A 27,661-nucleotide genomic window follows, 5' to 3' on the forward strand; every position below is an offset into this window, starting at 1 on the left:
CCTTCATATCGCACATCGTGACGTGAAAGTGTAAATGTAACTAAGATATGAGGTACAATCTTGGGGTCACTCAAATTAAAGAGAAAATTGTACTGTCCAACGGTGGTGTTGCATGATTGTTATTTCGATCTAAATGTTGGCATCCAAATGATCTTAGTAGAAACGATGTTGAAGATGGGTAATTTTTCTCATTCTCACTCTGCCCACCACAACCACAACCAGAGTTGGATGGGAGCTTAAAGAATGTTCTTTCAGTCCCCATCCACTCTTTTTTCTCAGCCAAACTCGTATGCACTCACCACCTTTGTCCTTTCAAGAAATATATTGATGAGAAATTGTGTTGAAAAGGAGAAATAACACCTCTTCAAGCAGGTGCCAACAAGCTTAGCCGGTAAAGTCTATCAGTGATGATACCACCATAGACATTATTTCGATTCCTGCCAGCACTGAGTTACTGAAGAACCAAAAAACAAAAAAAACCCATTTCTTCAAGAATTGATTATGCCATAATTATTAATTTTAAAAGAATCATCATCATGGAAACCTTTTACCAAAGAATTCAACTTGTAAAGGATTGGGTTGAGGTCGGGTTAATCCAAACCGAGCTCAACCACGGCAAGCCAGGTAGAGTTTGTCTGCTCAAGTTGATCAGATTTTCTGGCAGTTTTTCAGATGGATAAGAGGAGAGCTGCCGTTAAGGGTTAATTTGCACTAAAGATCACACGTAATTGTTACAATTGCCAGGTTTTGGTATCCGGATACATTCATATATTAACAGCATGATCATGTAATCGATACAATTGCCAGGCATTCCCACTGAGGTTCACCATGCAAGAGATTCCATGTTCAATTAAACTATCATCATCATCATCATCTACACCTTATCAAATATAATAGCAGCTAAAGGAAAATATATCACATTAATAAAGAAAAAGCCTTCCAATTAAGGCAACCACTAAAGTTGGGATATCACATTGTATCAAATTGGTTTTCAGGAGGAAAGTATTTCATGCCATCAAATCTCTCTGTGACAACATCAAGGACATGTATACCAAAATCCATACAAGGAACTGCAAAATACTGAAAACAGTTACCAGAACTTCAAACAATTATTTCATAATTTGGTGGCAAAGGAGAACCAACCATATCATATTAGCCAAGTGGGAACCTTTTCATATGGCAGCTTCAATCTCATCAGAGGCAGGGGTTGATGCCGCACCATTTGGAGGATCTTCTGCACGGAGTTGGGAAGAAACATCATCAATGGCTGAGTTCAGCTGTTCAATCTTCTCCGCCAGAATCTTCCGCGTCTTCTGTTGTTAATCACATCATCCATGTTGTGAGTGCAATTATAAATAAATTTGTTTGAAACTAGTGATAAATCTTAAGAGTAGCTTCTCACCTCCAAAGCTTTTTCTTCATCATATATAAATTTTGGAAGCTTCCTCATCAAATCTTTTCTGTCAGTTCCAGTTAGTGCCTTGCTGATCTGTCAGGTCCAGCCAATGCCTCAAGATGTAAGGAGTAAGCCTCACATCCGTGAATTTTTAAATAAATAACATAATACATAAAATAATTGTCATGATCAATAAAAGAATTAGGGTCACTACCACATATTTCCAAATTTCTAGTTCAAATCCATAGAATAAAATTTTAAGTTTTAATTCCATAGTCTAACGGTAATGTAAAATATTACTATCATCTATTTCAACTAGAAAGATATGTTTAATATTTTATTGTGAAGTACAACTAAATATTGTTTTTCAATAACTTTCTCTGAATAATACTAAAAGGACATAAAACCCTCTTTGCGTAGTTTTACCTACCACAGATCCATAAAACAATGCAGCAAGCCTATTTATAACAGATACCAAAAATGGACAAATGGTGCTTACTTGAGGAGCATATACACAACCTAGTGTTCCAACTACGATTCCTCCCAATATAAAGCCACCGACAAAGATACTTGCACTATTAGATCTTCCAGCATCCCCACTGTACTTGCACAAAAAAGCAATTCTAATTGAAAAAACACAGCATAATATCCATATGAGAGAAAGATGAGCTAGTGGATGTTACATTGAGCATTGAAATATATTAGCATTTATACAACCAATAATGTATACGCTCTATAACAACAAACAGGTAATAAGTGACTATATGAAAATCGAGGCAACAGAAGAAATGTTAAATGGATCTTGATATGTACAATAAGTGATCTGCAAATGGTATTGAAACAATAAAGAAATGCCAAAATTAACTAAAACTAAGAAGTTTTTCTCTTAAAGAAGTCCAACAAATTTGGGGAAAAAACAGGACAGAAAAAGAAAAGGTGACACAATTTTGAAGACAGTTCTGAAAATGTATAACATACTAAACAGTTCTAACCTATAACTCTGCCAAAGAAATAGAATTCATTCGCAAGTCTTCAAACAGGGTGAAAAGACTGTTTCACGCTTTCCTCAAAGCCTTATCCCAAAGATTTTGATCAGCTAAACAAATCCTATTCCTCCATTCCACTATGTTCAGAGACATGTTTTCCATTATTGAAATTAGTGCTCGTATCTGCCTTCATTATCTCCATCCATGTCCTTTTAGATCTTCCTTTCGCTCTTTTAGAACCTTCGATTACTGTTGACTTTCTCTTATTTTATCACCTAATAGAACTACTCTTAACATTTTCTTAAATGTGTTCATTTCTAATTTTATTTTTCAGAGTTTTTCCATTTATCCATCTCAACATCTTCTTCTCAACTGTGCTCAATTTATTAACATGATGCATCTTGAATCTTGACCACCCAATATTCAGCTCCTTGAAGCATAGCTGCTCTTATTGCCGTCTTTATTAAAAAATTCTTTTAATTTGATTGTTTTGTATCCGTCACATAACACTCTAGAAGCACACCTCCACTTTAACCATCCAACTCTCAATCTATAGACAACATCTTCAACCTTGTGTAATAGACCCAAGAAAATGGAAGTCGTCGCTTCGGAGGTATTTCTAGACCAACAATTTTTGCTGGACATTCCTCCACCTAGGTGTTAATACTAGATGTACACCCCACATATTAGGTCTTGGTTTTACTTTCTCTAAAGCATTTGAACTCCAACACCTCCCTCCATGATTTTTTTTTCTCTCTCTAGTCTCATCAACTAATACTACATCATCAACAAATAACATTCACCTAGGTACATACTCTTCAATGTAAGTAAATCCTTCATCTATAACTAGAGCAAACAAATACAGATTCAAAATTGATCCTTGATGCAAACCAACTATTTTTTATTTATTTATAGGTAAATGCTTGATTAGTGGTTAGTGACAGGTAATATGGTTAGTGGTTAGCATAAGAAGTATGTGTTCAAGAGGGTTAGAACCTAGGATGTGGGAACAACTCTCCACACATCTTACCACTTAGCTAAGTGACACTTTATTTAATTGGGAACTCATTTGTTTCCTTTCTATTTGCCCCTTACATGAGTCTAGTCCTGCATACATGTCCTCGTATCTATTCAGGAATCCTTTCTTTCCCAATTATTTTATCTTACACATGTCATATGTTTTCTCTAAGTCTAAAAGACTATTTCACTCCTAAGGCTAAAAATAGCATACATTAATCACGTATGGATAATTTCCAATGTATGATTAATATAATAAGCAATAGGAGATGACAATCTTTAAATGAGTACAAGAACGAAGTTTATGAACAATGAAATGAAACCATCACGTGATCACTTAATTGTACAGAAAGCCCTAATATGAAGTTTTAAATTCATGAAAACCAAAATATCAAGAAGCAAAGGTGGCATAGAACTGAATTGAGTGCCTATCAATGTTAAGAAGCAAAGGTGGTAAAGGATCACTGAATTTGTACAGAAAGCCCTAATATGAGGTTCTAAATTCATGAAAATCAAAATATCAAGAAGCAAAGGTGGCATAGAACTGAATTGAGTGCCTACCAATGTTAAACTTGCAAGTGCATATCCCTACATATATATATATATATACATTGCAAGTACATCAGACATAAACTCAAATATATCCTCTGACTGAGCACTTAAGTGAAAAAAAATCAAACAAAGACTGGAAAATTAGAAGAATTACTAAGTAATTAGTAAAATAATACCTATACTCAGCTTGAACTGCCAGTGATCTCTTATAAGTTGGAAGTTTCGCTTTCCTTTGGCGAATAGGACTGAGAGACAAGTTACCGCAGCCAATGTTCACAAGACATCGGTCTATTGGCTTCACAGAGAAACCTTGCGAGAAAAATTTAGAAATGATTAGACAAGCTAATGGACCTACAATGAAAATTCATGACTACAAATAGAGCTACTCACAAACAGTCATAAATGCTTTGGAGGTGCATACAAATTAAGTTAGCTATCCATTCATGAATAAGTGCTCCAAAATCCGATAATTCTAAGCAGAGAAGGATTTTAGTTACGAGTAACGAACGACAGAGCTCTAAAATCGAAATACTAATCAGTAATTACTGGAACTCACTTACATGGTTGAATTGCTTGGGACACAGTTCAAGAACTTCTGCCAAACAGATCGAGCCTTTATCACTCGAATTCATCATAAAACACTACATATACAGTTGGATAACCATTATCCATGTACAATCTTAATTAAGTACATAATATTTTTTACCTCTCTGACAATTTTGACCATGGACGCAATCAAGAAACCATTTTCGATCCAAAACTCTAATCATCCGGTGAAATTTCCACAGCACCGCTCCTAACTTTCATCTTAATAATGCATAAAATTGATTTTTTTAAACAAAACTAATGAATAACTAGACCACATTCACAGATTAACACCATAAACTTGAAATCGGAACCGAAACTAAAAGAATCACGGGTCTATAATTGTTATAACTATAAATTCGAGAGAGATTCATTCGCATATTACTTGATTTTCAAATAATAGAATCTTAAAAAAAAAAAACGACCTAAACTAGAGTAGATTGAATTAGAAAATAGATCAAAACAAGATGGAATCAAATCTAAGAATAAGCATAAATTATACGAAAGCGGAACCAAGAAAACAGATCGCAAAGCAGATTATAGAACCTAACAACAAAAATGAAATTTTTTTTTTTTTTTTAAAAGAGGAAATTTACCAGATAATAATTGGATTTGAGGGTTTCTAGTAGAGACTAACGAATTCGCAAGAGCAGCCATCGTTTAGGGATTTCGGAGAAAGCAAATAGAGTTAGAGAGAAAGAGAGACTGAGGGTTCTGCGTCATCAGATGTGAATCAATGAAGTAGAGATGTTCTCATCGTCGATGATACCAATGCTTCAATCTAGGGGGTGTCAAAAATAAACCGTGGGCTGGCGGTCCGACCCATCCCGGACCGGATAGATTGGGAATACAACCGGTTCAGACCTGGGCCTTGGTATTAGAAGCCTACCCTTGCCCGACCTGATTGAATCCCTAAAACCGGCCAGTAAGTATGGTTTTTAAACTCGTCCGAGATCGAGACGTATTGTCCGAGTTAACTCGATATCAGAACTGAACAAGACCAACTCACAAAGTCATTTTTTGATCGAAATTTGTGAGTCACAAAGCAATTTATTGATTTGTCTCACGAGACGTCTCAAACGTATTGGAAAACTCGTTCGAGACGACTCGGTATCGGAGTTGAACGAGATGAGACGAAATACCAATTTTAAAAATCATGCCAGTAAGGCCATGTTCTATTCATATGCATAACATTTTTGGGGATAAAAAAATCCACATTGGCATTTCTATGAATGTTTTTTTTTTGTTTTGTTTTGAAAATGACTTTTAAAATCAAATTTATTAAAACACGACCAACAAGTCTCTACTTACAAAATATGGACCATTCAATACCTTATTTTTCAAACATTTTTCTTCAAAAGGACGTTTTAAAACTTCTGTCCAATTATTATAAATAAAATATTGAAGATACCTTTTCTAATTAGAATCCAAATCGTGTGCACGTGACATATATTGAGGTGTGATAGGAGGTTTTCATTTTTCCACTCTGGGTGCATAGGATCCAGACTCTTTTAATTAAAATACCTAAACTAGTAGTCCAAAGAGTTATTCTAAACTGATTTCATTACATTGTTTTGATGTGGCAAAAGTGTCCGAGCTTCTCTTTATGACTCAGGGTGCCATATGTCATCCCATTTCTATACAATAGGTACGCTATTTACATGGCATGTGTTTAGTTGGAGTTTGAAACACATTGAGCTCCTAATCAAGCCATTTTTTAGTTGAATGCAATCTAATGTGTTTGCTCTCCAATAAATACATGTCACGTAGATACTGTTGGTTGCTCTAGAAACGGGATACCATTTTGGATAATAAACCTCTTTGTATTGCAACCTTGGATTATGTCTAACCTCCCTTTAAACCTAGTTTTGGTAATGGAGAACAAGGGGGCTAAGAAATCATTCCATCCAAGATGTTGGCTTCATTACTAGAAGGGTCCTTAGGCTTTAATGTATTTATGTTCTTTCCATGAGCATGCTTCACATCATTGAACATCTCGGCAACAGTACCTGTTGCTAAAGAGAGAGATGAAAGAGAACCGTATAAACATTTGAATGATATTTTGAGTAATTTAGTGAATATTTAAGGATAGATTAACTTATTAAGAGTATTTCGAGTATTTTTGGATAATAATTATATATATTGAAAGTTACAAAAAGTCCTTTCATCGATCAAGTTTGAAAAACAAGACCTTGAATGGTCCATATTTTAAAAATGGAGACCAATTGGTTCTTGTGTTTCCAAAATTTGGTTGTAATAGTCATTTTCCCAAAAAGTTTTGCTTAGAGTCTCACAATAATGACATGAGTATGCATGTGTCGAATGGCATCCCCAATTTACAAAATTGGCCTCATTAAGCTTGACACGGCATACAAGGGAGAGAGTCTATGAGCACACTGACAAAAAAAATTGTGAACAAAATTTTTTCTACTTATAAACCACAACATTGAGAGAGTTGAGTATGGTGTACCTGAACATGGCATTTGAACTACTTATATAACGTTCCTCATAGACACACGACTAGAGTTTGCCCTTTGAACCACTTGTACAACATTTCTTATAGACACAACAACAAGGCATGGGCATACTCTATAGGGTTAAGGGGCTAGAAGCAACAAGCAAGTTAAATCTTTAGAGATCCGTATGATAGCACATGAAAAATGAACAGAGAAATGTTTTTTTCCGTGGAAAAAAACACTTTTTAAAAGAATAATTGCATATTTTTGGAATTCATTTCCAAGCTCGGCAATTAATTTTCCCCACCCCTTAACGATATTATCTCATGATCCATACCTCTGTCCCCAAAACTACAAACTAATTCTCTTTTTGACAGTTTCTAAGTTACAAATCAAAGGAGGTCGAGGGGCTTTTTTTTTCTTCGTGAAATTCACTTTTCCATGACCATTTCCTCAACTAATTGACATTCCTTTGAAAACGACTTCTAATTCCCTCCAATATATTTAAAGAGTGAGCCGTGATAATCTGATTCCCCACGTGGCAAACTCAATCAACTACCTGAGTGTGACAAGCTCGGAAACCGTTGATATGTACTCCTCGGTATACACGGTCCTTCAAGGGTCATTTTTTATGGGGAATTGAAATTGTGTATATCGAGGAGCATAGAGCTATGATTCCAAACTCGTCACGTCAGGGTAGCCAATTGAGTTTGCAACGTGGGTAGTCAGCTTATCACGATTCTTAAAGGGTAGGACATTCTTATGGTCTCCTTAGATAGAGACCAATTTCAAAATTCTTATCGAAACCCAAATGCACAAACTAGACTTTTGAAATAAATTAAGGATCAAGTCAAGGCAATAAGAGAACATTTACAATGTTCGCCATGAGAGTTAGTAATGAAGACAAGAGATCCCCCGATTTTGTCGATGTGTGACCAATCTCGTCACAAGAAGACATAAAGTAAGTAGCACCCATGCGAGAGCAATGCTGATATACGTTACTATGATGTAATAGCCACAGTACTATTATATTAAACATCTACATGGGCCCACAGTGGTTAGATCAGTTTTCTTGATGACATACAGTATGCCATTCATCAAGATCCCATTATAAGATTGGTGATGTGGCATGCTGAATCCATGAATGTTTGGATTTAAGTTTTTTCAACTCAAACTGCTTGAATCACCAATCTGAATTATTTTGCATGGAGACTTCAACAAGGGAGTTCTACCTTTGCCTCTTCGAGTCCAAGCCTAATAAGAATACTAGACATCTCACAACAATAACTTATGCCATTGGATTTAAGCAATTTTATATGGGCATTAATAAAAGACAATTGATGGGATATACGGTTCAAAACCTAGTATTATTTCAAGTAGTCGGCGAATGTTTCGTCATTTCATGGGCCAGTAGGCCTGAAGGAGTGCCCATATCGACATTTTGTTAAAAAATAATATTTATTAGAGATACCCCCTGTTTTTTTTTTCAAATTTATAACATGCCCCTTAACTTGACTCCTCAAATGATCTAAATGCTATCATCTTCAATCTTGTTTTCAACCTTAGAATTCAACCTTTAAACCTCAAGAACAAGAGAAATTTTTTGGAGAATTGGAAGAATGGATTTTTGGATAGGAAAATTAAGGGTTTCTGCAAGACATTATTGAAGTTGGATTGAAGAAGTGGTTTAATAGGTTAAAAATAACTCACCCTAGAAGTTAACAACTTGATGATGCCTAATTATTAGGGTAAACTAATCTTTAATCCTTAATCCTAAGATTCTCTCTCCTTCAACTTTCAAATCACTAGAATAATATAAACTTTATGGAGAAGGTTTTTATCGGACACGTTGAATATGATGGATTGAATGAGTCAAAATAGTTTACCTAAAAATTAACGACTTCAAAATAACAGATTTTCTATTAGAAAAATCAAGGGGTTTAAGCTATAGGTTAAAGACAAGGCCTTTTAGGTCATCATGCGTCAGGAGGGCATGTCATCATTATGAAAACATAGGAGATATCTCAAATATTGATCAAAATTGGACGCTCATATCTAAATCACCCTTAATTTAATTAAATGATTCTCTCATTTGTCCCGAGTTGTTTGTTTGGTACAACCCCTCCTTGACCTCATTTTTTTTTCTATTAGCTCCTAACATAGTTTGAATACTTAGTCAATCCTAGTTTAATTCATCCGAATCATAATTATAAAACCCATTTTATATTTGATCCAAAAATAAGATTTTGTAATTATATATAACATCTACTAATCTAGCATGTAATTAACAGAAAAATAAACTTAATTATTTGTAAAATCTAGAGAAATTTACGTAAACATGCACAACTTAAGATAAAATTTCGGTTCTAGTACATTGTTCACTTTAATTCCCAAAACATGTTTTCCAGTAAGATCGTTACTTTTATAATCAACGATCTCGTTGTTAAATTATCAACGGGATCACAAGTAATTTTTAAGTCGATTGCTGTTAATTTATTGGCAAGATTGCTGATTAAAAAAAAAAAATGGAATCAGAATTTCGCCGTATTCCAAGGAAATAGTAATTTACCCATAAATTTATACTAAAAACATCTCAAATCGGTTCAAGAGGGGTTGACTCAGCTGGTTTAAACACATATCAAACAATGGGTCTTACAGCCGGCCAAATACTTAATAAAATTTTGTCTTGAAATTGTTTGAGAATAAAGGAGAATAGTTTCTACGTAGCCGACCCATTATTGTTCTGTTAGAGCAGATACAAACACTACACTTGTGACAATTTAATGGCGTGTGATGGTCCCAATAACGCGTAATATCTAGCCTTTTTTAAGTAGCATTTTTTGCATGAAAGCTTTGTTCATCATCTCAATCCCAATTTCTTTAATTCTTGAAGAGTAGAGTGTTTGATTGATGTTATTAGAGATTTGATACTGAAGATGGCGCCTACAGCAGGAGATAGAACCTTGAAGGAGACTCCAACATGGGCTGTGGCTCTTGTTTGTGCTGTATTTGTCATCATATCTGTCATTATAGAACATGGGATTCATTCTCTTGCAAAGGTAACTAATACACACCACACTATATATTTATTTATTAGTCTCATAAATGGTACATAATGTATCTTCTTTTCTACATCTAAATTATTATTATTATTTTTTCTCAATTTGCAGTGGTTCCAAAAACGCAATAAGAAGGCCATGAGTGAAGCTCTCGAGAAAATTAAAGCAGGTACTAATTCCATTTACAATCTGTGTAAAAACTTGGAAGCGAGTAGCCCACTTCAAAGAATTGATGCAACTGTCTCCTTTGTACGACACATGGCTCCTCAATGGTCAATATTTGAGATACCCATTATTTTAAAACTTATATGGTCTTGCTGATGATTGATCTAAAAATATTTGATTTTTCTTTCCAATTAAAATCAATCATCTTTGACCTCGTGAATAAGATGATGACGACCACTTTGATGATGGCACTAAGATCACTTTCATTATTCTGTAAGAGAAGACCGAGGTCAAGGTGCATATCTTAGACCTCAATGTCCTTGGGAAGACTTTTATACAATGACCTAAATACCCTTGTCTTCAACCACTTGGGTAGTCAACCTCTTCTTGATCAATTCCCCATCTTCAACTTTGTCAGTAAAATCCTACCTTGTGAATGTTAGAAGTTAATTTGAAGGATATATATAATCTTAAGGTTGAAAATAAGGGTAAAAAATTGTACCTTAAAACTTGAAGATGATGGATTTGGGAAGAGAATGAATGATCAAGGGACTTTCACTAGAGTTTGAAGATGAGGGTGTTTAATTAATCTTTTAGAGTAGACTAAGGTCACCAGTACCCTTGATCAAAATTGCTTTGGAACCTCCGGTAGGATATGATTTATCGATGAATGCTATGTTAATAAGCAACTAAATAGTGTTTTTCTTTTAAAAAAATAATTAAATAGAATTGACTAATTTTTATGAGGATCAGCTTTCTGTTTCCAAGCCGTGGGCCCAGGCCAGATCATGGACTGGCCCATTTGCAACTATATTCATGAACCATGTATGAATGAATAAATGAATAAATGAAAAATTGATCTTCCAAATTTTGTTATTTATTATTTATCAAAAAAAAATGTTGTTTATTTTTTAATTTTCCATTTTATTTTGATATGCAGAGTTAATGTTACTAGGCTTCATATCACTACTACTCACTGTTGGTACAAAACCCATATCTAAGATATGTGTACCTGTTAAAGTTGGAGACACCATGCTTCCATGTAAAAAGGAAGCTTATGATGAAGATAGCAAAAAGGGTGGTGGTGATGATGGAGATGACAGAAGAAAATTACTATGGTTGGCCCAAGATATGGTATGGCGTCGATCATTAGCTGCCGCCACTGGAGGGGACTATTGCACCCAACATGTAAGTAATGCCTTGAGTATTCCGAGTTAAGAAACTCGGGTTTGAGTGCCCCATCTCAGAATATAGTGGTTAAGTCATATGGTGCACTCCAATGGATCATATAGATGCCACCCAAATGGCCGCCTAGAAAGTGTGCAGATTGGTGATCGTTAGGGTCCTTATCATTTAGTTTAATTGCATATATGCAACCATATTACAATTTGATTATTATAATCTCATATGTTCTTTTTCTTTTTCTAGCACTAACTTATGATTGTTTATTGTTCGTGTTAGAACAAAGTCCCATTGGTTTCACAGTCAGGGGTGCATCAATTACACATATTTATCTTTGTCCTCGCTGTTTTCCACGTTCTTTACAGTGTCATCACCATAGCTCTTGGACAAGCAAAAGTAAGCAAACCTTCTAACATTTTAACCTATACCCTTATCTCAAATCCATATTTTGTGTGCTAAATCGTTTGGATGTCGTCACCAGATGAAGAAATGGAAGTCATGGGAATTGGAGACTACTTCCTTGGAATATCAATTCACGAATGGTATCTTTCTCATTTGGATTGTAAAATAAAGTACAAATTTCACCAAAATCATGCAATTTTGTTGTTGTTGTTGTTCTAGTGATCTAACTGAGTTCGATCTTTGCCCTTTTAGATCCTGCAAGATTTAGGTTTACTCATCAAACTTCCTTCGTGAGGCGTCACACTGGATTCTCTAGAACACCAGGGCTAAGATGGATTGTAAGATTCATTCTTATTTGTTTTGTTGATCCCATGGAGTGATTTAAGAAAATTCTCAAACTTTTCACTCCCAAAATTGGCAGGTTGCTTTCTTTAGGCAGTTTTTTGGTTCGGTAACAAAGGTGGACTATTTAACAATGCGCCATGGATTTATCAATGTAAGATTCATCTCCGTTGTGTCTAATACACATATGTCGCGTGCATGGCCATGATCAAGATCTGACACTGATTGGTGTGACCACGTTATGGGGCAGGTTTTAGTTGACTATGTGTTGACACGTAGCAACTTTGATTGTTAAAATTTTATTTACGACTAATTGGATTGTAAACTATAAAACTGGATCATTCATGTCCATGTTTTGACAAAATTGTATAGTTTGCTTCCTTTTAACTTTATTATAACCATAGAAATTGCTTGACTTCAAAAAACATATATAAAATGCAGGCTCACTTGGCTCCCAACAGCAAATTTGATTTCCATAAGTACATTAAGAGATCAATGGAAGATGATTTCAAAGTAGTTGTGGGTATCAGGTCTCTCACTCTCCCCTCTCTTTCTTTGTGTGTGTGTGTGTGTGTGTGTGTGTGTAGAAATGGGTCAACTGAGCCAAGAACCTGACATGACAAAAAATGGGGTTTTCTTCTTTCATGTTGACTTATTAGAACCCTGCTTTTGCCAAACATAGCTAACAATGAATGTTCATCAACAGTATTCCGCTCTGGATTTTCGCGGTCATCTTTTTGCTTCTAAATGTCTACAGTAAGAAATCTCTCTTCTTCTTTTTTTTGTTGGAATTTTTGTGAGCAATTCATGATTCCTCTTTCATGGTTCTAATCCAATTGTGCAGAATGGTACACTCTGACGTGGATCTCTTTCGCACCACTCATAGTAAGCCATGCCAACTAAATCATTTTTCATTCGAACAAAAACATTATAAAACTTGATATGGAGCTTAAATATATGGACCTCCTGCTTTTACAGATACTTCTTCTAGTTGGAACGAAGCTCGAACTCATTATAATGGAGATGGCTCATCAAATGCAAGATCGAACCACTGTAGTCAAAGGAGCTCCAGTTGTAGAGCCAAGTAACAAGCTCTTCTGGTTTAATCGACCCGAATGGATTCTCTTCTTGATACAATTCACCTTATTCCAGGTAAACTGCTTCAACTTATTACGATTTTGTCAAATTCTTTGCATTATACCTTTAATGGGTGTTTTCTTATAAAGATTAAGTTGCAGAACTTAAAATTCATTACCAAACACCTCTTATTTTATAAATAGCTTGTTAAAAACCCTCTTAATTATATTTTTTTGAGCTAATGAAAGATGCTTTTGAATGTGCAGAACGCGTTCCAGATGTCATACTTTTTATGGACATGGGTAAATTAAAAAAATCCTAATCATTTGTATCATAATTTTCATAATAAATCAACTTTTATGGATCTCTAAACTCTGCATCTTATTATTTCCTTAATGATTAACATTGTTAGTCCTACGGATGGATTTCGTTGTAACAAATAGAATATTTCAATGCAGTATGAGTTTGGGCTCTCAAATTGCCTTCACGAAAACTTGCCAGCCATTTTGACAAGGGTTATCCTTGGAGTAGCCCTTCAGTTCTTATGTAGCTATATCACATTTCCACTCTACGCCTTAGTAACACAAGTGAGTTTATTCTTCTAAGACAATATGTTTACTACATATAGTAATGGCATAAGTATTATTTACTATATATGTTTGTGTTGTAAATGATCCACAGATGGGATCACATATGAAGAAATCAATATTTGAAGAACATACAACAAAAGCTATTAAAAAATGGCGGAAAGCAGCGATGGATAGAAAGAAATTAAGGAAAGCTGGGGGTGATGTTTCATCTGGAATCATGAGTGGAGAGAACACTCCTAGTGTTGGTTCATCACCCATACATTTACTTCACAAGTACAAATCCAACCCAATAGACATCGAAAGTGTTGTTAGTTCCCCGAGGTATTACCAATCGGAAACAGATCTGTCGGAGACCGAGCTTTCTACTCATGACCATCAATCAAGAAGACAAGATCATCCAAATGGAGATGGAGATGTTCGTAGTGGTGATTTTTCCTTTGTTAAACCTTAATAGGAAATTGGACTTGTTAGTTTCTTATGGCATCTTATAATAGGAGTAAATTAAATGATGTTTGCATAGCAAATAGGTATTTTAAGTATAACATTACTGTGCAGATTTGTTCTATTAATTTGGTAGCCACTATGGGATTGATTAGTTGTCATAGGTGTTTGGGTTTCACTTTGATTGTTTTAATGCTAGACATAAAGGTGGGTTCAGAACGACTAAGCACAAAGGTGATAAAAATAAAAGTCAATACATCTCTTTCACTGGTATGCTCGAGATGTCACTAGGTCCAGGCAATTGAATATTTTTCAATTGAAGTCGAATCAATTTGAACTAGTTTGGGAGGGATTGAATAGGCAGCTCTGATCCAATCCCAAAATTTGACTTTTTAAACCATGCCTAGGACTCTGTTTCCTGTCCATTGACAAACACTGCAAAAAAAATCAGTTTTATTTGTGAAATTTAACGGTTCGAAAAGAGCATATTCATCATGGAGTTCCTCAACAGCACCAAGAATTGATACCAAATGCATGAAGAAGAATGGAGGAATCACAACAAGAACCGATTATTTAATATATTTTTTTTAATCAAAAGAACCATGAAGAACAAAATTTCAAATTCATTAGTATTGTTCTGTTTTATAATTCTTAAATTTTATTTTATCACCAAGGAACATTTAAATGACTAGCTGGTACCAGCTAGTTTAGTTGGTAAAGTCTACGTGTGATGACACCATAGAATTGGGTTCAAAAACAAAAAACATCATACACAACCCAAAACCCAGTTGACTAGGCCAATATTTTCATAATATCGAACAAATCATCTTGGATCTTGGATGAGTTGAAGTGTTGACTGTCTCAACCAATCACCTTCCAGATTTTAAACTACCTTGAGGACAACATGGCACACCTTTTATGGTTTTTGAGGAGAAATGCACGAATTCAATTAGGCGTTATAGCTAGGTCAATCAAATGATGAACCTAAACTTGGATCAATGGGCTCAAAGTCATGCTTCATGGGTACTTATGGGCAATAGATCATTACAAGGATTATCTTGGGCAGTTAGTTAAGTATGATTAGATCATTTAACATGAAATCTACATGGATGACACGAATGGGAATGCACATAGAGAGTAGGTATAACTAAGCTCACGTAATAAACATTTTGGTTAAGGCTGGACATACAGACATACCTGTATTTTATAGGCTTGAGAATTATGAGTCCGAATCTACTCTAAGCGCAAAACTTCAAGGCCCTAGAATACGCTTTTTTAAGGCTACTTTACAAGGTCAGCCTAACCTCAACAATACTCGTTGAAAAACTAATGTAGGGGTTTGCTCCCTCCAGTCATATGTTCAAAATTGAGTGATCTCCTAACTTACTCTACTGCATGCTGGAAACTTCTGCATGGTCGGCTCGGTTCATACAAAACTAGGTAGCCTTCTAACGTACTCTATTGCAACGTTGGAAAATTTTCGTGTGGTTGGGCCATGCAACCGTAGGGCCTGGTCCCATCTCAAAGAGTGCGGGAATTACGTCCAATACTAAAAAATAAAAAATAAAAAGGGATCATTAATTGTGGACTATAAGACAAGGAGATGAAAAGACACCATGATGTGATCTCTCTCTTGCCCTCTATGATACCACTACTCTTTACTAATTGTTCTCCTGCTATTGTTGAATGTTGACCAAATTTAAAACAAAACCCCTATTATTACTCTCATTTGCAAGTTTAACAATGGCAGATTCGAAATTTCATCCCTCAATCAGGGTATTTGGTAAGATACCTCAATTGCTAACTGCCGCTTATTTTTCATGTACCACCTTGGTTTTCAACCGTTACAAAGAAAACCTTCAAACCGTTTTTCAAAAATCACTTTTCCAGAGAAATACTTTGGTTCTTGATGATCCCCTGAAATCACGTCTACCCTTCTAGCCTCTCTCTCTCTCAATTGAAAATCATCAACAAATGCACGTTATTTCGATGATTTCTTGGAGAACCATATTAATAATAGAGAGGACTTGTTGGGAAGATTGTTTTTATTGGGGTTTCTCTGATACAGTTTTGAGGCTGTGTTTGAGGTTTGATAATGGCAGAAGAGGAAAGCTCCCATTCTAGGGAGCTAGACCAGACACCCACATGGGCTGTTTCTATCGTTTGTGCTGTTATTATTATACTTTCTATTCTATTAGAGAAGGTTCTTCATCGGGTTGGAGAGGTAACGATGAACAGATCTATTTTTCATATATATATATATATATTTTTTGAGTGCTGTTGTGTTTTTTCATCTATTTTTGTTTTCTTTGACATTGTTTTGGGGAGAAATTCGATGTCTTTATTTTCATTTAGGTTTAGAATTTTTGACATAAATTTGGTGGGTTGGAAAGAATTTTGTTTACATTTTCATTTTTATTATTTGGTTACTTACTTGGGTTTTGGGGGGTAAATTTGGTTGGTTGAATATATTTTTTTTAATTGTTGGTTTAGGACTTGGTTTTATTGAAGAATGTGAGCGAATGAGATTGGATTTTTTTGAATTTTCTGGATTTTTTTCTCATCTTTTCTTCTTCTTCCTCTTTCTTTATTTATTTATTTATTAATGTTATGGAAAAATAGCTGAGAATTTATTTTTGATTCCCTTTTGGGTCTTAATTTGTTTTGGGGGTAAAGGTGAAGTCGGATTTCTTTTTGGTGGCTGGGTTATTTTAAGGTGGACTAGTTTGGGTTCTCCTTTCGAAATTTATGCATTTCGTGTTTTAGTTTGGGTCTAGTTGACTTGGGTTCGGTGAAAAATGGTCTCATTTTTGTTTGTTTCCATCTCAATTTCATTGAAACAAAAAATGGGTTGAAATTTATTTCTTCAGGATTATATGTTTTCTTTGGGTTCAATAGGCTTTGAGGTGTTGTTTCTTGGTCTGACTGACCTACTTTTGGATTATGGTTCATATGTTGTTTTGATTTCAGTATTTTACCGAAAGACGCAAGAAGGCTCTCTTCGAAGCTCTTGAGAAGATTAAGGGAGGTAACAACACAGCTTGTGATTCTCAATGATAGCATCCATGCATAGAGAGGACAAAAAAAACCCAATAAGATTTTCAACATATTGATTTCTTTCTTCACTTTATTAATTTTTCTTCTTTTGTAGCGTTCGTGGTGTGACAAACTAGTCAGCGTTTTTTCCATTTCTTTTGCAGAGCTGATGATTCTAGGTTTCATTTCCTTACTCCTAACATTTGGACAGAACTATATTGCTAGAATTTGTGTTCCTTTGGAGGTAGCGGATACAATGTTGCCATGCCCTAATAGAGAAAACCATGAGGCAGAGACCACAGACGAGGCAGAACATGGGACCGAGGAACATCATAGGAGGCTATTATGGAATGAGCGTAGATTCTTATCCGCTGATTCAGATTCTCCATCATGCAAGACAGTAAGTGCATCTTGTGTGACATCCGTGTTTAGTTATTAATTTGAGTTGCTTGATTTAGACTACAACTCAATAAGGTTATGATGTGTTGAGTGTATATTTTTCTCTACTCTCGGGTGTGTCATACCTAAGTTAAGCCCCATGATCCTCCTATATTCATGGTTCTCCCCCTCCTAAAGATCTGACTTTTGGAGTAGTTGGTTGGTTAGCATGGCATCAGAGCACTAGGTTTGTATAGGTCATGGGTTCAATTCTTTCCACCCTCATGGGTGAGGGGGAGTGTTGAGTATATATTTTCCTCCAATCTCGGGTGTGTCAAACACCAGTTAAGCCCCGTGACCTCCTATATTCATAGTTCTCCCACTCTCTAAAAGATCGGTCTTTTGGAGTAGTTGGTTGGTTAACATGATGAAGCATATACAAGCACAAATACTTTTGTTTTTTTTGTGCAATGAGAATGAATGTAGAAATACAATGCCAGAAACTGTTTACCTAGTTTTGCAAATCTCAACTTAGGGTTCACCTCAATAACTTTGGATTAAGGGGTAGAAGTATAGCATTATGAAATGAATTTCAACTTGAAATTATTTCAATGTTTCCCATATATTGGGAATAAAGGAAAAACTAGTTTTCACTTAGGGTATGTTTGATTGCACATGGAAAATAGGGTGGAAAATCAATTTCCATGGAAAATGACATTTTTCCAGTGTTTGATTGCACATGGAAATGGAAATTCATTTTCCACCCCATTCAAAAAGTCCACTAAATCATGGATTTCACTTTCCCACCCATATGGGTGGGAAAGTGAAATCCACACATATTTTCCATCCTCAATTCTTCCCTACCACCACCACCATTACACTAACCTCGCCGTCCCCGTCGGCTCCGTCTCCGACCACCTTCTCTCTCTCTTCTTTTTCTTCTTCTCCTTCTCCATCCCTCACCTCCTCCGCCACCACCATCACCATGTTCTCTCCTCCATCTTCCTCACTTACCTCCATTGTCGCCATCGTCGCCGCCTCCACTGTCGTTGTCGCTACCTCCACCGTCACCATAGCCGCCACCGTCACCGTCGCCGCCGCCACCTTCTTCGCCACCGTCGCCACATCCTTCCCCCTCCCTCTTCCTCGCCATCTTCTTCTTCCTCTCCCCCTCCTCTGTTCTTTTTTCTCATATTTTTTCCATGATTTTATCCAAGTGAAATCAAACAATGGAATTTGATTTTCCAACCCTACCTAGTTTCCACAACTAATTTTCCATGGATTTCAAATTCCATGGAAAGTGACTTTCCATGCAATCAAACATACCCTTAAAGTAGTGGAACAAGTGTACAATTGGTTTTAGATCAAGGTGAGGAATGGAAAACCTACTCAAGCTTGAGGCGCAAGTTGTAGATCAAATTTGGGTGCTTGTTGCATTAGAACTCAAGGAGATTAAGTCTTACCATTATCACATCATCATCATTATTATTACTTTTTTATTACTACTTCTACTATTATTATTATTGATTGATACTTCTACGATTATTATTGTTACTATTTATATGAACAAAAATAAAGTTCTTAAAAGTAGAAAGAATAAGAGAATTTATACTGGGAATTGTAAAAGTTAAACTGAAAAAGAGACAGAAATGTATCTGTTAGCGCAGTCAAGTAGTCTCCATAGATAAAACCCCATGTCTCAGTAGAATAAAAGAATCAATTTCCCATGAAAATTTGTGAAACTGTTCTCTAACCAAAAGCAATACCCCCAAACATGCTTGATTTTTAATGGAAACTGAGAAGTAGTGAATGTCCTCTTCATCCATTGTAAGATGGCTAAAAGAATTTGGCATTTCTGTTTTAAACTTTCGGGCCATATTGGGTCTTTTCGGACGTTATGTACATGGTTTCAGTTCTCACAATGGATTTCAATTGGTTTTTGGTGTTCACCACCATATTCTTTGAAATTCCTCTTTGCATGGTCTAATGAAACTGAGTTTCTTTATCTCTTCAAGGCTTAAGATATGCTAAGAGTCTCAACTTGTAAGAAGTTTTAGTTCAAGGAGATTCCTTTAAATTCCATTTGTGCTTTTCCAAATAAAAGGTCTGCATGAAGAATATAACATATTAAATAATCCGGGATTTGGGATCCACCATGAACTTCTGGCTCTCATACGGGCCAAGATTGGCAAATCTTTTGGCACCAAATAGCGTGTTCTTGAAGATGATTTGTATTGTAAAGTGTTTACAAGTTTTGACAATTATGTTGTCTCATGGTTTCCTCCTTAGTTTATTAACCTTTTTAATTACTCTTCTAGTCACCAATTTTGAATAATTTATATCTTACTTTTCATCTACATTGTGGCTTACATACTATACTTCCAATCCAATCTCTCCCAGTTATAACTAATGTGATTCTTCTCAACAGGGGTATGAGCCGCTTATATCTTTACATGGATTACATCAATTGCACATCTTCATATTCTTTTTAGCAGTCTTTCACGTAGTATATAGCGCCATAACAATGATGCTTGGAAGATTAAAGGTTTGTGGAACTAATTGTATTATTTCTATGGTTTTAGCCGTTTTTCACCATAGTCATAACTATGGTGTATTTTACTTTGTTGTTTGTTTACGAAGCACTTCAGATTCGTGGATGGAAGGAGTGGGAGAGGGAGACTTCATCCCATGGCTATGAATTCTCCAATGGTAATCTTTTAGCATGAAAAAAAAAAAAAATCTTACATCACTTGACATTGTAATCTTCAAAAGCTGAACAGGGTTTATCTCCTAATGCAGATCCTTCAAGATTCAGGCTTACTCATGAGACATCCTTTGTGAAATCACACACAAGTTTTTGGACTAGAATTCCTTTCTTCTTTTATATTGTAAGAATAATTTAGTCCGGTCTACCCATTTCATTTTTATTTCTTCTCTTTCATAATTACTGGAATATGTTAACTAGAACGAAAAGAAGTCTTATTATAAATTATCTCTCCCATCGAGAATGAAGAAAATCTTCAAGTTTCCATCTCAAAATTTCCTTAATTTTGAAGATTTTTTATATCGCTGTGGCATTTCTTGAAATATCCATCTTTTGCAGGTTTGCTTCTTTCGGCAATTTTTCAGGTCTGTTCGTAAGTCTGACTACCTGACCATGCGCCATGGATTCATCACTGTGAGTTAGTCCAATTGAAAAATTTTCAGCTTTCCCTTTTTCTATTTTTTATTTGAAGTTGTAAATTGTAATTTGTTGATTGTTTCATTCTATAGGTACATTTAGCCCCGGGAAGTAAGTTTGATTTCCAAAAATATATTAAAAGGTCATTAGAAGATGACTTCAAGGTAGTCGTGGGAATCAGGTATAATAATGTTATTTATAGTTTTCTTTAGACATATTGGTTAAATAGTTTTAAGATTATTCCCGGGCTGAGTGGCTTTATGTGGCCAGTACATTGTTTTCTTCTAATCTGTTTCTTTCATGGTATCGGCAGTCCTGTGTTATGGGCTTCGTTCGTGGTCTTCTTGCTTATAAACGTTGATGGTGAGATAGCTCTCTTAAACATTCCATTCCAGGTAAAAAATATTATGAACTTTTATATAAGATTCAATCTTGCTCACTGTGTAATTTTGTTCATTGTAGGGTGGCAAGCATTGTTTTGGGAATCTATTGTTCCTCTACTTGTAAGCAATAGTTTGTACCAAATCAAGAATTTTTTACTAGTAATTCACTTCAAATAAGAAGAAAAAATACCTGACCATTGAATGGGTTGAACAGGTAATCTTATCGGTTGGGACGAAGCTTCAAACTATTATTACACAAATGGCTCTTGAAATCCAAGAGAGACATGCAGTTGTTCAAGGAATACCTCTTGTGCAAGTCAGCGATAATCATTTTTGGTTTGGGTGGCCTCAGTTAGTTCTTCATCTCATCCATTTCACTTTGTTTCAGGTATTGTCTATTTATCTACTTTTATAGTTGAAAAGATCTAAGATAATCATTGTAAAGAACATTAAGAAAATAAATAAAAAATAAAAAACATTTTGGTCGAGGTGGGTAGAACTTGCATTTAAGTGGGTCCCACCTAGGTCTGGGAGATGTCCGAGGCCTGAAATCATTCCATTTGGGTTTACCTTCTTCACCAATTGTATCATACTTTTAAGTCTTGATGCAACTAACAGCTTCTCTTTGAATAATTTTTCTATATTATACTATGAGATGTCCTTACGAGCCGATTGTCTTAACTTTGTGTGCAGAATGCATTCCAAATAACATATTTCTTGTGGATTTGGGTAAGAAAAAAAATGTTCTTTTTCTCTCATCAAACTTATGTTTTCATGATCATGAAAAAAATGTTGATTGATTATTCCTAGTTTATGAAATTTATATCTCAAGTAAAAGACTAATGCAAATACGCCTCCCCCTCTGCAGTATGAGTTCGGGTTGAGATCTTGCTTCCATCAGAATTTCACTCTTATAATTATAAGAGTCTGTCTAGGGTATGTGTTACTACTTTCCATGAATTTTGTTTCCTAAATGACAGAAACAGCCACTTCAAGTTACATTATCAGTAGAGTTAGGACTCAACGCTTAATTCTTATCGAGATGATTTAATATTTATATTTTGATGGTTTAGTATTCTATTTATTAACTGAATTTTATTTGGGTGGTACAGTGTGCTAGTCCAATTTATGTGTAGCTACATTACACTTCCGCTCTATGCCCTCGTAACTCAGGTATGACAGTATATACTGATACACTTATACAAATAACGGCACTAAAATAATAAAAAAATTTAAGATTGTTGTAATGGTGGGAATCGCAGATGGGATCTACGATGAAGAAAACTATCTTCGACGAACAAACATCAAAGGCCCTTAAGAAATGGCATATGAAGGCCGTGAAGAAGAAGAACGAAGTAACTACTAGGACCCTTGGTGGGAGCCCAGGTTCATCACCAGTGCACTCCCCTGCACACCAAGTCAAAACTAATGGGAATTCAGCACGGTCATCCACCTCAAGTAAGAAATACTCAGACCATGACATGTCGGATGTTGAACTCGATGCACCACCTTCAGCATCAATGGTCACCCTGCTCACTAACATGGAACAAGGAGTGATAGAATCTCGAACAAGAGAGCAAAATGAACACAATGAGGGGCCCAGACATCAATCCGTTAATGAAGATCTGATCTCATTTGGGAACTGATTGAACTATGATGATGGTGGTGATGCTGCTTCTGATTGGTTGTTTCATTTTTTTTTTTTTTTGAATTACAGTATATACACGGCTGACACATGTTTGCTTAAATTTGAGTAGTTTGATAGGACCATCTTCACCTGCCTTTATTCATCCGTTCAATTTTCCTATCTTGATTGGAGAAGATTGCAAACCAAGGATACAAGTGAGCCATTGATACCAAAATTACCCCCAAGACTCCTTTTTTACAGTCTCGATTTTTTATTTTTTGTTGTGTTATGAACTTGAAACAAAAAATAGAAAAAAAACTAATATAATTCAAGACTGATTAGTTGCATATCACCTAGTACCAATTGCACTATATCATCTAAAAATAGAATTCCATCTCATTGATGGAGCTGCATATCCTACTTTTTATGCTCTTGTGAGATCATGATAGATCTGGAGAGCTGTTATTGCCACACCAACTTTTTCCAACACCATTGCAAGTGTGCACTAATTCTTTGGCGATTTACATATGAATTGGGGTGGCATTAGCAAAAGTTGGTGTGATAATTAAATATCCCTAGATCTGGTCTAATAAGTCACTTTTTTCGTAAAATTCAAAAAAAATAGCGGGATGTGACAGTTATGATGGACTTCATAGACAGACGATGATCACCAGCAAACACGATAGGATTTTTGGCCATACATGAACATTTCACACTATATCAACGTCACAGTTCTTTTCTATTATTACTATTATTATTTCTTTTTGATTTCCCGCAGAAGCTAAAATCCAAAAGCTATGACATCTATGATTGTGCTAAGAGAAATTATATTGCTACTCCTACTTTTTATTATAACAATCCAATAGAGCTAAATAATTTTTCTAGGATGACGATAAACCCTTTTCTCTTTTTAATAACTAGACACTAGACATACCCCTAACTCCTCTATGATGAATATTTTTCAAACTAACGATATGACCCATTGACTTAGCTCTTTTCTATTGACTAATGCTAATGACCTAAATACCCTCCTCTTCAACTTCTAGTTATGAAAATCCTCGATTTTTCTTCTCAAAACTAGTCATCTTCAAGTTTTTTAACATCTTGGGTAAATTCATTTTAACATATTCAACCTTATCTTCAATCCATTACTTTGTAACGTATTCACATTTCACACTTGGGTAACTTTTCTCAAAATTATGATCTGTACAGGCAGAATAAAATATTAAAAAAAAGGTCGACGATGAAGATAATTTTTATAAATGTTCAGTGTGCAAACATTAGAATGGGACGGTGGTGGTGAAGAGAGATGGGAGAAAAAGATAATTTTTAAAATGGAAAAATATGGCATATTCTCTTCATTTTGGTAAAATATGAAGAGCACATTGACTTATTAATTAAAATCTAAATAAAAACAGTATATAATAATTAATATTATTAAGGTTAGATTGCAAATATTGCCCCCCACTTCTGAAGATAGTGATGGTGGTAGTGGTGGAAGTCGTAGAGATGTAGAGATGAGGTGGTGGTGGGTTCTACCACTCTGACAAAGTACACAAATCTTGTTAAAAATATTAATGAGGACTAGAAAACCATCTTGTATTATTGTCTGTTTTGGTTCAACAACACATAGTAAACCCAACCCTGAAAAAATTCCTTTAAAATACTCTCCCATGCACATGCCCACCCTTCCTACTTGTTCTTTTCTTATTATCTACTCCCTTGTCTTCTTTGTCCACCACGTGGCACTCTTTGTGGGACCCACTGATCTCTATCTCCCTCTCTCTCTCTCTCTATCACTCTCTTGGCATATATGTTCACTACACCCATCAGCCTGATTGTGATCTCTAGCCATCCATTGATCGACCAGTGTGGAATTTTGTCCCCACCTCACGTGATGCATGAGTACCACTATTATCAGTTACTACTTATAAAGAATGTCACACCAAACTTCCCTTCCTTGACAAACTTGATTCTCTCTTACATGCTTTCTCTCCATTTCTCTTTGCTTAAACTTAGTTGGAGCCAAATTTACTAGATACCTAATAAACACAAAAAGTTTCATATTTGTTCTCTTTCAAATTATTTTAGAGCCCACTAATCCAATAGGCTGGATTTTCTAGTGGACAACATCCAATTTGAATTTTTCTTTTTTCAAATAGAAAATTATATTGTCACACCAACTTTTACTAACAACACACCAATCCTTTAAGGTCGTTACTTATGGATTGGTGTGTTACTAGCCACTCTCATTTTTATTCCCTTAAATTAAATAAATTTTCTTCTTTGTTGATTTTTAATTATGGATTTGATGTGCGATAAGTGGGAATGCATCAAGACCATCATATGAAAGTCTTAGGGATTTGAGCCCTAGCATGTTGTGGGAACATCCATGGTCCCAACCAGGGGCAAAAATTGGAGGGAGGTGAGGGTGTAAGGGCAAATGGAGAGAGAGGTGAGGGCGTGGGGACAAATGGAGCATGTAATTAGTTAAAATTATAGGGGTGTCTCAAAGTTATGTGGGGGCAATTACCCCCACAAGCTCCTTACTAGTTCCGCCCCTGGTCCCAACAAAGGTAATATTTCCAAAAACTGATTAGCGATGTTGAAAAACCGAGAATATAATTATGATAAGAGAAGTGGGCATCTACCTGAATGATGAAAAAAAGTTAGGAGTACTTATCTACCATCGGAGCCTTTCCTTTTATGTACAATTGGAATCAAAATATCAATTGAGGAAAACGTTGGAATCATGTGTGTTATTGACGGAAAGGATAATAGAAACAATTGTCATGATCTAAGAAAATTTAGAAGCAAGATAATGATCAAATAATTACATTAATAATGTGAAAAGTAATAAAAATAAATACCATAAACTTATAAATATAATCATTTTGTCTTTCATTAGATTTTTATGCGACGTCAATATAATTTAAATTTGGCATCAATGTTTCTTTGACAAATTACGGTGTTCTGAACAATTTATATAGAATTTTAATATGATTGGCACTAATGTGCCAAATTAATACAAACAAACATTTTCAGATGAGATCATCAATGTTTTATATTTATGAAAAAATGCAAAATCATAGCTCCAACCCTAATAATGTCTTAATTACTTTTTTTTTTTTTTTTTTTTGAACAGAGTCCATGTGATCACAAAACTTCAGAATCTTAGGTCATGTCACTGTCCCATATTCATGCCTAAGGTAACCTAACCAACAATTAATGTAAGAATAGGGGTTATGTTACTTACTATCAACCTCCATAGGTCATGCCCTCATCATCGATTGTGACCTACACTTTATCTTAAACCTTCGTGTATCTTTGGAGTCAACTTTCTTCCCTCTATAAATGCTAACCTAACAAACAATTAATGTAGGTAGATACGTTTCATAGTTATCAAGCAAAGAATTAAGGGAAAATCACTTAAAAGGACCTTCATGGAGGGACTTCTTTCTAAATAATCTTTAAATTTTGAAAAGTCACTTAATAGTTTATTTAGTAAATTTCTTTTCTTAGCAGTTCTTTTGGACCTCATCTCATATACTTCTCACAACTGAATGTCCTAACTGTTTGAACTTATTATTTTCATAAATAAAAAGTTAATTGAGTCTCAAAGATTTCATATTGTCAGAAAAGATTTAAAAAAAAAGAAGAAGTCATTTTTAAGGAGTTTTTCGAAAATTTTGAAAATCTATGTAAAAAATCAAGATTTTTTCACTTTTTTTTTCTTAGTTTTTGAATGAAAATCAATCAAGAATGATTCTTTTGGGTTGAAATCATCTAAACAAATTGTTACCTCAAAGTTTTAGTCTATCTTTCCATGTATTTTAGTTGAACAAAACTCAAAAATTGAAAATGGGTGGGTTTTACATTGTTGAGTTCATTACTTTTTTAAAGAAAATGTGATGAACACGACCATAAATAGTGGTGAGTTCGATACTAAAAACTATGAACTCGATAGTAAATAAAAAGTGTTGAGTTCGACAATATTTAAAAGTGATGAACTCAACAATAAATAAAAAAGTGGTGAGTTCGCCAATAATGAGGGACCATTTATAAAAGAAAAGTTTACTAAATGTCCCGCCAAGCTACCATTGAAAATTTAGGGATTATTTAGAAGGAAGTTCCTTCGCGAGGGTCCTTTAAGTAATTTCCCCAAGAATTAATATCTTATGAACTCAAATAATAAAAAAGTATGTAAGACATGAAAATAAGAGATATCTTACTATTCAAGAATCTCAGATTCATTTGAAAAATTAGCATTACAAAATCAATAGAAAAAAAAATGACTAAAATTTTAAGAGAGATTAATAGAAAACATGCGTGAGGGATTATCTCATCAATCAGATCTTTTGTTGTTGAGTACTTATGTGGTACCTAACAAAGTTATTACTATACTTAAATTAGATTCACAATAATCTACTTAACTGAATTTACAAAAAAATAAAAATAAAAAATTATTCTATTTTTCGTTTATTTGTTACTCTCTGCTTCCCTTATGTTACCCACACATCTTTCTTTTTTCCTTGATTTCTGGTGATCGTGATAATTTTTTTTTACAATTCACGCCCATCAATTATGTGTGCATGATATTCTTAATTTATCACCTTTGGATCCTACTTTATTTTTTTTAAATAATTGAGTATCCCTGTAGACAAGGGACCAGGCATGTATCTAGGCTTTGCCTAGTCCATGGTCATGGTATTATCCAAGGACTAGTCTTGGGATACATGCAACACTTGCACATCACACACATTTGGTAAGTAAGGCTGTGCCCTCGTAAGTGGTCTCTGAGGAGTT

At 35.0% G+C, this 27,661-nt stretch overlaps 3 protein-coding genes and 1 long non-coding RNA gene across 4 annotated transcripts; 2 read left to right on the top strand and 2 right to left on the bottom strand.

Moving 5' to 3' along the window:
• Positions 1-901: 901 nt before the first annotated feature.
• On the bottom strand, positions 902-5,313 carry LOC147407715 (inner membrane localized protein). Its single transcript, XM_086436429.1, has 5 exons — positions 5,133-5,313; positions 4,128-4,260; positions 1,896-1,995; positions 1,403-1,489; positions 902-1,313 (listed from the first exon to the last, which is right to left on the bottom strand). Exons 1-5 carry the CDS (start codon positions 5,191-5,193, stop codon positions 1,173-1,175), a joined length of 522 nt encoding a protein of 173 aa, XP_086292555.1. The 5' UTR covers positions 5,194-5,313; the 3' UTR covers positions 902-1,172.
• Positions 4,365-5,126, bottom strand: LOC147407716 (uncharacterized). The gene is made up of 2 exons (XR_015176862.1): positions 4,512-5,126; positions 4,365-4,423 (listed from the first exon to the last, which is right to left on the bottom strand). It is a non-coding gene; the product is annotated as an uncharacterized LOC147407716 (long non-coding RNA).
• Positions 5,314-9,928: 4,615 nt separating the features above from the next.
• LOC147407717 (MLO protein homolog 1-like) lies at positions 9,929-14,318 on the top strand. Its single transcript, XM_086436431.1, has 14 exons — positions 9,929-10,051; positions 10,163-10,220; positions 11,157-11,404; positions 11,678-11,794; positions 11,880-11,940; positions 12,053-12,138; positions 12,222-12,296; positions 12,584-12,672; positions 12,849-12,898; positions 12,987-13,027; positions 13,121-13,294; positions 13,486-13,521; positions 13,678-13,806; positions 13,901-14,318. Exons 1-14 carry the CDS (start codon positions 9,929-9,931, stop codon positions 14,258-14,260), a joined length of 1,647 nt encoding a protein of 548 aa, XP_086292557.1. The 3' UTR covers positions 14,261-14,318.
• Positions 14,319-16,096: 1,778 nt separating this feature from the next.
• On the top strand, positions 16,097-23,018 carry LOC147407718 (MLO-like protein 9). Its single transcript, XM_086436430.1, has 15 exons — positions 16,097-16,474; positions 17,221-17,278; positions 17,451-17,686; positions 20,093-20,209; positions 20,313-20,373; positions 20,464-20,552; positions 20,768-20,842; positions 20,938-21,026; positions 21,159-21,208; positions 21,308-21,348; positions 21,443-21,616; positions 21,922-21,957; positions 22,097-22,164; positions 22,341-22,401; positions 22,491-23,018. Exons 1-15 carry the CDS (start codon positions 16,346-16,348, stop codon positions 22,872-22,874), a joined length of 1,668 nt encoding a protein of 555 aa, XP_086292556.1. The 5' UTR covers positions 16,097-16,345; the 3' UTR covers positions 22,875-23,018.
• The last annotated feature ends 4,643 nt before the right edge of the window (positions 23,019-27,661 follow it).

Source organism: Akebia trifoliata, chromosome 3 (assembly GCF_017979445.1).
Source record: "Akebia trifoliata isolate Shusen 1 chromosome 3, ASM1797944v1, whole genome shotgun sequence".
Taxonomy (NCBI): domain Eukaryota; kingdom Viridiplantae; phylum Streptophyta; class Magnoliopsida; order Ranunculales; family Lardizabalaceae; genus Akebia; species Akebia trifoliata.